The sequence below is a fragment of the Lynx canadensis genome, chromosome B3, assembly GCF_007474595.2.
Source record: "Lynx canadensis isolate LIC74 chromosome B3, mLynCan4.pri.v2, whole genome shotgun sequence".
Classification (NCBI taxonomy): domain Eukaryota; kingdom Metazoa; phylum Chordata; class Mammalia; order Carnivora; family Felidae; genus Lynx; species Lynx canadensis.
The window spans coordinates 145327189-145336937 of NC_044308.2; the positions used below are offsets into that span (position 1 = coordinate 145327189).

Consider the following 9749-nt stretch of genomic DNA (forward strand, 5'->3'; position numbering starts at 1 on the left):
GGCAGTGCTACGGAGAAGGCCGAGGACGAGAAGAGAGCAGGGTGGGTGGGGTCAGGCAGCCCCTGGGGGTCTGGGAGGGCGCCCTCTCGTGGAAGATGTGGTGGCTCCCCAAGCCTGTCTGGAGCCCGATGGCCATTTGAGTAAAGGCATCTTGGCCTGGAGGCTGCGTCCCGGTGGTCCAAAACCCGCCGCCGTATTGGCCCCCGGCCCATCTCCAGGAGGCCTCCCTCCCTGCTCTGCACGGAGCTCTGGGGCCCGCCGAGGGCCTGAGACCTGTGTGAGCCCCAAGCGAGCCCCACTCGGGCAGCACCCAGTCCCGGCTGCAGGCGGGGCCCTCCCCCGGAGGAAGGCGGAGCTGCCGCCCCCAAGAAGCCCCCTTGCGGCCCAGAGAGATGAAGACCCAGTCCTGTCAGCCAGCCCTGGCCCGTGCTGGGGCCCCTGGGGAGCCCCTCGCCAGATGTTCCCCACAAAAACTGCTGTGGCAGCCCCGAGGACGAGGACGGTGGCTGCCTGCCGCCTTCGGAGCTCAGGGGCCTCGGGCCCCGTCACCTTCTGCTGCCGCCAGCCATCCGGCAGGACTCGCGCCCCGGCTGCCCGGTCTCAGCAGCAGCTGTAGGGCGGGGCCTGAGGGCGGCTCCCAGGCCAGGTGGCGGCCCGGCCAGCTGCATCCAGGGGTCTCCGCCTGCCGTGGCCTCCTGTCATCCCTGTGCCCGAGACCTCGCCAGGCCAGAGAGGGGATCCGAGGGCTGGGGTGGCCAGCCGGGACAGCGTCTCCTGGGAGTGGGGGGGTGGGACAGGAGGACCTGAGTCAGACCTTCCCACCCAAGAGGTACGGGGGAGGGGGCCTGCACTCCCTCACGGCGGGGACACCCCATCTTCCGTGGCTCATCCCTGCCTGGGCTGGCCTCCCCGGCTCCCATAGGCAGTGTCCCAACCTGCTTCGGCCTCTCTCTACACCCACAACCTCTGTCAGGGCCCCAAGGAGCGCTTTGTCCCCACAGCCTGGCAGGGCAGGACACCCTGCCGGCCCCGGGGCCTCCCTCGGGCCTGGCTGGGGAGCTGTCCGCAGCAGGACGGCCAGCCCTGCCTCCGTGGCCTCAGGGGCCAGACCTGGGGAAGCAACGCGGGACAGGTAGGCGCCACGGAGCACTCGGGATTCGGTTGGACATTCCTCAAAGCCACCACATGCATTCAAGAGACATTTACTGAACCCCCTGTGGCGGGCCCAGCCAACTTCCTGGCCTCGTGAGGTAGTGTGGTCACATGACGTGGGGAGCACTCTGGAAAAGGCTAAGGCCCAGAAAGGAGAAGATGGCCTGGGGGTGCTCTTAGCCGGGGTGGTCAGGGGAGACCACTCTCAGGGGGAGGGAGGGGGGGAGGGGGCTGGGCAGAGACGAGTGGGGGAGGAGCCGGGGAAGAAGGGCTCTCGGAGGGGAGGTCTTGCTGTGGGCCTGGCCGGTAGGTAAGACTCCACACTGCAGGTGACGGTGTTGAGGCTCAAGGAGGTGAATGGCTGTGCCCGAGGTTGGCAGGGGGCAGGCGGTAGGCAGGCTGTGAGCCCAAGACCCCAGGGGCAGTCCTGTCCGGGTTCTCTCTGACCTGCCTTGAATTCCCCTCCTCCTGGGGGGGCCTGGGCTGGGGGGGCCAGGAGGAGGGGGGCGTGCTTGAGGAGGGGCCCCCAGAGTAGATGGAGCTCGGGAGCCAGGGGCAGTCTCCGTGGCTGAGTACAGGGTGAGCTCAGGGTTCCAAGGGTTCCAAGGGTTCCAAAGGGTCGCAAGGGTTCCAAACCTTGCCCGGTTCGGGGAATAAAAATACAAGATGTCCAGTCAGATTTGAGTTGCAAATGAATAAGTTTTAGTATAAAAATGTGGCGCCTGGGTGGCTCAGTCGGTTGAGCGTCCGACTTCGGCTCAGGTCATGATCTCACGCTTTGTGGTTTGAGCCCCACATCGTCGGGCTCTGTGCTGACAGCTCGGGGCCCGGAGCCTGCTTCGGATTCTGTGTCTCCCTCTCTCAAGGCCGCTTCCCCACTCATGCTCTCTGTCTCAAAAATAAATAACACACTAAATTTTTTTTTTTAAATAAATAAAAATGTGGCTTTCCTGGGGCGCCTGGGTAGGTTAAGCGTCTGACTCTTGATCTCAGCTCAGGTCATGATCTCACCGTTTGTGAGTTCCAGCCCCGAGTTGGGCTCAGCACTGATGGCACACAGCGTGCTTGGGTTCTCTCTCTCCTTCTCTCCGCCCCTCCCCTGCTTGCGTGTCTCTCTCAACTTAAAAATAAATAAACTTGAAAAAAAAAATGTGGCCTTCCTTCCCACAGGCTTTAGACACCAGCTGTGCTGGCCCAGTCCTCAGGTCTCCAACCTAAGGACTTGAATAGGACCCCCCTGGGGGCTACTCACTCGCATCTCACAGGCCTCTGGCGACTGGCGCTGGAGGTCCCATCCTCTTTGTGGTCCGGCCCCTCCCCAGCAGCCCGGCCCCCTCTCCCCCTCCCTTCCCCCCCCTTCAGGCCCCTGGTTGAGACTCCTCCTCCCCAGCCCCACCTCGACTCCTGGGCAGCCGGGCAGTGCAGGTGGGAATTCAGGAGACTGTTCAGGTTCGAATCCTGGTTCAGGGACTTAATGCCTGCTGTGTGGCCATGAACCCCTTACCTAAAAACCTCCCCCATCAAGCGGGTGTAATAATACGAGTGCCCAAGTAACGGGATCCCTGTGAAGGTGAGCCGAGCAGCGGTCAGCGCCTCAATCCTGCTCCGTCAAGGGCAGCCCCTTTAGACCATTGCCCCAGGGAGACTCCCAGCCAACAGTACCCCCACCCCCGCCCCTGGGGCCCCAACTGCTCCAAAATCATCGCTTTCGATTTCTTTTTAACTTATTTTTAATTTGTATTTATTTTTGAGATAGAGACAGCGCATGAATGGGGGAGGAGGAGGGGCAGAGAGCGAGGGAGACACAGAATCCCAAGCAGACAGCTCTAACGCGGGGCTCGAACTCACAAGTTGTGAGATCATGACCCGAGCCAAAGTCGGAGGCTTTAACCCACCAAGCCTCCCAGGCGCCCGCATCGCTCTGTTGCACTCAGGCGACTTCCGTCTCCCAGAGGCCGGAGGGGCTGCTCTTGCACCGGGCCCCCGGGATGCCAACTCCTCCCCTCCACAGGGTCTCCCCGTCCCTAAACACTTTTCCTCTGGACTCTGGGGCGCCTGGGCCTCCCTCCCTCCGACGAGGCGTTTGTGGCCCTATCCACCGTGTCCGCGGAGGCGCGCCCTGTCCGTGAGGCTCTGGGACACCCAGCTCGGGGCTCCGGACCCCCAGCACGGGTTGTACCGAGCTCCGCTGAGCGGGTGGGACCCCCCCGCCTGCCCCCGCCCCCCCCCCCCCCCCCCCGTCCCGGACTCCGCGGTCGAGGTCCTGCTTGAGTGTTCGGAAGAGGGTACCAGCCAAATTCACTGCAACCTCAGAAAGAGGCTTTCCACGAAGAAGGGGTGTCATCTTTTCAAAATTTACGACCCCCTCCGCGTGTCCCCTGCTTCGTCCCAGGGCCAGCGCCCCGCGAGGTGCGCCCTCGGGTGACAGCCCCACGCGGGGCCGGAGGGGATCCGGTCTTCGGAAGGGGTTCCTCAGCCGAGGGGCGCAGTGGGGACCCCGCCGGGGGGGGGGGGAGAGGATTGGGGACACGGAGGCGTAGGCGGCAAATATCGCGAGAGAGCCCCCTCCCCCGCCGCGCCCCTCATCCCCTCCCACCCCGGTGCCCCAGCTGGCGGCGCGCCGGGGGCCCGGCTGGGCGAGGCGGGGCGGGCCGGGAAGGGGCGGCGAGGGTGACCTCAGCGGTTCCGCCGCTCCGGGAAGTCGCCTCGGCCCGCCCCCTCCAGCCCCCGCCCCGAGTTTCGCTCTCTCCGGGGCGGGGCGACGGCGGCCGCTGCCTGGCCGGCCAAGTTGGAGCGCGCCCCGCCCGGCGCCCTCCCCGCCGGGGCACGCCGCCCGGAGCCCCGCGCACCGGGGCCTAAGACACAAACGGGGAGGGGCGCGCGGCGCGGCGGCGGGCCGGAGAGCGGCGCGGGGCGGCGGAGGTGAGCGCGGCGGGGGGTCGGGGCGCCGGCTCCGCCCGCCCCGCCGCCGCCCGCCCCCGGCCGCGCTGCCCATAAATGGGGCTCGCTGGCGGCCCGGGCGGCGGCGGCGGGCGGCGGCGGCGGCGGCGGAGGGCCGGGCGGCGGGCGTCGGGGGAGCCGGCGCCCCGCGGCAGGAAGTTCCGGGGGGGGGGGGCGGCCCGGCGGGGACGCGCGCAGGTTCGCGCCCCGAGACCCGCCCCGCGGCCGGCGGCTTCTGTTTCACTCGCGGGCGAGCCGGTCCCGCCCGGGGCAGGTGCGGGGGCGCGCGGGGGCGCCCCGTCCGCGCCCGCCGAGGCCGGCGGCCGCATGGAGTTCCCGGAGCACGGCGCGCGGCTGCTGGGCCGCCTGCGGCAGCAGCGGGAGCAGGGCTTCCTGTGCGACTGCACCGTGCTGGTGGGCGCCGCGCGCTTCCCGGCCCACCGCGCCGTGCTGGCCGCCTGCAGCGTCTACTTCCATCTCTTCTACAGGGACCGGCCCGCGGGCGGCCGCGACGCCGTGCGGCTCAACGGCGACGTGGTCACGGCGCCCGCCTTCGGCCGCCTGCTGGACTTCATGTACGGGGGCCGCCTGGACCTGCGCAGCCTGCCGGTGGAGGACGTGCTGGCCGCCGCCAGCTACCTGCACATGTACGACGTCGTCAAGGTCTGCAAGGGCAGGCTGAGGGACAGGGGCCGCGCGCTGCCCCGGGGGCCCCCCGCCGCCCGGGCAGAGCCGCTCGGGCCGCCGCCGCCGCGCACCCAGCCCGCCCGGGCCCCGGAGAAGGCCGGGCCGCCCCGCTCTGGGCTCCGCGCGCTCCCCCCGCGAGCCCCGGGGCCCCCTCCGTGGCAGGCCCCGGGAGACGCCGAGCGGGCCCTGGACCTGTCGCTGAAGCCGGGCCGCAGGCGGGAGCCAGCGCACGCACCGCGCGTCCTTCACACAGCCCCCCGCGTCCAGATGCAACACGGCGCGCAGCCACCAGTGCGGGACTCGCGGGACTCGCCGTCGGAACGGGACGGCGGCGCCCACGGCCCCCCGCAGCCACCCTGCGCCCCTGCGGCCGAGCCGTCGGCGGGCGGCCGCGAGCCGGAGCCGGAGCCGGAGCCGGAGCCGGAGCCGGAGCCGGAGCTGGGGGCCCGCGGGGACGAGCTGGGCCCCGGCGCGCGCCCGTGCGTGTGCCCGCTGTGCGGCAAGCCGTTCCCCGGGGCCCACGTGCTGCAGCTGCACCTGAGCGCCCACTTCCGGGAGCGGGACGGCGGCCGGGCGCGCCTCTCGCCCGACGGCACGGTGCCCACCTGCCCGCTCTGCGCGAAGACCTTCTCGTGCACGTACACGCTGAAGAGGCACGAGCGGACCCACTCGGGCGAGAAGCCCTACACGTGCGCGCAGTGCGGCAAGAGCTTCCAGTACTCGCACAACCTGAGCCGCCACGCGGTGGTGCACACGCGCGAGAAGCCGCACGCCTGCCGCTGGTGCGAGCGCCGCTTCACGCAGTCGGGGGACCTCTACCGCCACGTCCGAAAATTCCACTGTGGGCTGGTCAAGTCCCTGCTGGTGTGACTTGTGTCCGTGCGGCGCGAGGGGGTGGGGGGTGGGCTGGAAAAGGGAGGGGAGGGACCTCCCGGCTGGGACACTGGGGTGGAGCCGCGGCGGGGCTGGGGGGAGCCCCGGGGTCAGAGCTCCCAGCGGTGGAAGACCGCTGCTGCCCCTGGCGGGGACCTCAGACTGGGGGTGACTCAGGGTGGCTCGGGCAGCCCTCTTCCACGCCCGGCCCCTGCTCCCTTCCTCCGACTCACGTCTGCCCCCAGCCCGTGCCCTGATCTTAAACACCGTCTTGCCCTCCTTCCCCCTCCGGCCAGTGTCTCCTTTGCCCGGAGCTCCGGCCCGGGCTCCTTGGCTCCAGGAGGCACGTGCGTCCCCCTCCGAGGGCTCTCCTGACCACCCGCACTGGCGCACTGGCAGAGCGTGTCCCAAAAAGGGACTGTCAGCGTGTCCCAAAGCGCGTCAGAAGCTGTCAGCGTGTCCCCAAAAGGGCACTTGGACGGAACAGGCCGCCCCGGCGGGTGGCAGTGGGAGCTTCTTCGGGAGGCCCCGGGCACAGGGAGCGCGGGCAGGGGAAATCAGGGTTCTGCAGAACCTGCCAGAGCTGAGTGGCTCCGGGGTTCCCGGTGCCGGGGTGGGAGGTGCGTCCCCCGGAGCTCGTGATCCCGACCACACGGGAACTCCGGCGGAGGGAGGGAATCGGAACTTGGAAATGATTCTCTTTAGACGCAGAAGGCGCCTCCCTGAGGCTGCCAGCTGTCTTCCCGTGGGCGATGGGCCGTGCTCTTCCCTGCCTGAGCACAGGGTCCAGGGTGCCTCTGCGCATCCCTCGGGTGGGGCCGGGAAGGGCCTGGCAAGGGAGCCGCCCACCGGCGTGGCCGCAGGTTGCCCCTGGGCTGCTGTGGGCGTCGCCCTGAGGTCACTGCCTGCTCAGGGTCTCCCTGGAGCTGCCGGTCATCTCCAGAGCCGTGATCTGGGGGCCCGAAGCTGCTCTCTCTGATCGGGGGGCAGTGTTTGCGGGCCTTCCCTTCCCTCCAGCGGGGCCTGGGCGAAAGCTGCCATCGGACAGAGAGGGCACGGGGTGGGGGGGCAAGCCCCCGGTGGGCCGGGGTCACAGCCCCCACTGTCGTCCACAGCTCCTAGAATGGGCAGACCTCTGAGTGTGCGTTTGGAGGGGGTCACCCCGCCTAGCCCGCCTACTCACTCAGCAAATCTTGCTGCCGGAATGTCCTCGCTGACGGCAAGGAGAGAGGCCAGAGGGAGGCCTGCCACAGCTCCCGGGGGCCCTGGAGGTGGCAGACCCCGGGACTCCGGGTTCCCACTGACTGGAGGCACTGAGGACAGAGTCCGGCCAAGTTTAAGTTATTCTCCCGTCTCCTGGCAACACTTGATGTCCTATTTATGCATCTGTCTGGTCTGGAGTGAGATGACCGGCGACCTTCACAGCAGGTGGACCGAAGGGGCCGTCTCCCCCCACAGGCTCCCGGCTCTCCTGGTGTGTGGGCCGCCCACCGTGCAGTGCGGGGGGGCCCCCTCCCCATTGGTGCTTGGGGTTCAGAGGCCCTGGACTGGCTGCAGACTGAGAGAGAGCTGGGGGAAGGGGACCCCCTGCTTGTGAGTATCCCGGAAGGGCTGGTGGCACCTCACACTCGGTGTCCTGTACCGAGTCAGGGTTCCGTGTGTGTGTGTGTGTGTGTGTGTGTCCCCAAGCCACGCCCACAGCCCAGTGGGCAGCAGGGAGACTGGGTTCTCCCCAGGGCTTTCCACGAGGAAGAAACTCACTTTCCTCCCCTGAGTTCTCAACACTGGATTCATCGTCTTCTGCAAAGTTACTGTGAAGTTAATGTAGAGAGAGGTGGTGAGTTTATTGGTTAACCAACGCAGTTCCGACGAAATCTCTATGTATTTAACGCCCTGATTGTGTGGGAACGTGTATTAGAGGCGCGAGCAGGTGCAGTTCGAGGGGAGCCTGCCGGGTGGGGTCCTCGCGGGCTGGTCCAGCCTCCTCCTCACGGCCTCGTGCTGCTCTGCCCCTGGGGTGACGGCTCCCGGTGACCCAGAGGACAGTTGTTTGTGCTTAGCGTTTGGCGGGAGGTTTCCTCTGCACGCACCCGCCTGCCACGACATTCTGGAAACCGGCGCCGTCTTCCTGTGTTCACATGATCGTCTTGATGATGACCGTGGTAATAAAGTCCGCCCCAGGTGGAGATGGGCAGGATTATTCCTGGGGACCGGGGTGTGCGCGTCCCCGGGTGTGTGTGTGAGGTGTGGGCGCTGCTGGTCTGGGTGGGGGGGGGGCGGGGGAGGGTCCCGGTGGGCAGTGGCCACTCGGGGGGCCCTGTCTCAGGTGGCATCACCTGCTGTGCCCCGTGGGGGGGGCGTGGGCCAGGGCAGGGCTGTGGGTGGGTCGCCCCCACTGCCCTGAGCGAGGGGAACGGGATGCAGCCTGGGACCCGGTCAGAGGCCTCAAACTTCTTCGGGGGGAGGGGGTGTCAAAGGGGGCCCCTGCTGGGCAGCCACGGGCCCTGGAGCTTGGATCTGAGGCTCCTCCCGACGCTCCGGTCCTGGGTCCTCCCGTCCACCCGCCTTTCAGAGGCCACCCCAACTCCCGTGTGCCCCCCCACATGCCCTTTGCCCAGAGGCCTGGATCTGGGCAGTGCTGGTGGGCCTGGCCCCAGGGGTGGGGGGGTAGGGGGGGCTCTGGAGCCCTGAGCCAGATCAGAGATGGCAGGTGGGCTCGGGTGGGTGCCCCAGCCCTTGCCCGGCCCTCGCGTGGGAGCGGGAAGCTGGAGGCTCTCAGCACGTCCCTGGGCCCGGGGCAGAGGAGCACGCGGCCTCACGTGCAGGCCAAGCCTCGCTCTGGCCAAAGTGTCCTTCGGGAAGAGCGGAAGCAGGCAGACCCCGGGGCAGGGCAGGGACCAAGGGGTCCCCAGAGGTGGTGCTCAGCTGAGCTGGTGCCGAAAAGCCTGCTGTGTTTGTGGCTAGACTTTGAGGCCCGACCCGTCCCGGTCCCAACCGCAGCTCGTCGCTTCTCGGAGGTGGTGCCTGGTGCCTCCCCTCCCCCACGCAGCCCGCCTCCCACTGAGCCTTCCTCCTGGACCGGAGCCACTGTCCTGCAGGGGGACCCTGTCATGTTCCCAGTTGGGCCCGTGACTCAGCGGCCCTCTCAGAACCAGGGAGGAGGCTGTTGCCATGCTAACCAGGCGGGGGGGGGGGGGGGTGGGGGGTGGGGGAGGGGCCGACCAGGGCCCGGGCTTCCAGGGTCCTTCCCGCCGGCCCAGCGCTGCCAAGCTGTGTCCACACCCAGCCCGCTGCCCGGTCTGTCACCCAGGCTGCCAGCTCCGTTCCTCGCAGGCTGGAGCCGCCCAGCCTGACCCACTGGCTGGATGGTAAACCGAGGCACGTGGAAGGGTCTGGCGCCTCCGCCTCCAGCTCCTCCTGCATCGTCACCTCCAGCAGATCCCCACAGAAACGGACCCCTGAAGTCTGGACCAACTCGCAAGTGGAGGGCGCGGTGCTGGCCATCTGCACGCTGGCGACCTGTAGGAGACGGGGGCGGGCTCCGGTCCCTGTCCCTCCTTTCCCTGCAGCCCTCGCTTCCGGGCTGTTCCCCGGGTCCCGCCGCACCCCCTCTGTCCGTACTCAGGGCAGAACGGGTCTGTGCATCTCCCGACCACCCCACCTGACCTCCCCCACGGCAGCCTGTCAGAGTCCTTCCGGGCAGGGCCACCGGCCCTCATCCTTGTCCCCAGGGCTCTTCTGCCCGGCTGCTCAGTGCACAACGGGAACAAGGGCGGGGCGCACAGCTTTGGAGGGGAAAGGGGGTCAGGCCCGGCAGGCGCACGGGCAGCGGCCACCAAGTGCGGGCCGCCTCCCCGGGGCGGTGCCCGGGTCAGAAGGCGCCCAGGACAGAGGGCACCGCAGAGCCGGCCGAGCCGTGCCGGGTTGCAGGTGACAGCAGTTTGCGGTTTGGGGACCGGCGCCGTGGGCCCCGAGCCTTGTCACGGAGCCACCCGCCCCCGGCCCTCACCCTCCCTGCTGCGGGCCCCTGCAGCTGTCCCTGGCGGAGCCCCCGGGCCGTGGGAGGAAGATGGGGACAGCCGTCTGGGGCCTGGGGC

At 68.8% G+C, this 9749-nt stretch overlaps 1 protein-coding gene across 1 annotated transcript; it reads left to right on the forward strand.

The window, feature by feature from the left end:
• The first annotated feature begins 4419 nt into the window (after window positions 1–4419).
• ZBTB42 (zinc finger and BTB domain containing 42) lies at window positions 4420–7838 on the forward strand. Its single transcript, XM_030320123.1, has one exon. It carries the CDS (start codon window positions 4420–4422, stop codon window positions 5647–5649), a length of 1230 nt encoding a protein of 409 aa, XP_030175983.1. The 3' UTR covers window positions 5650–7838.
• Window positions 7839–9749: the final 1911 nt, after the last annotated feature.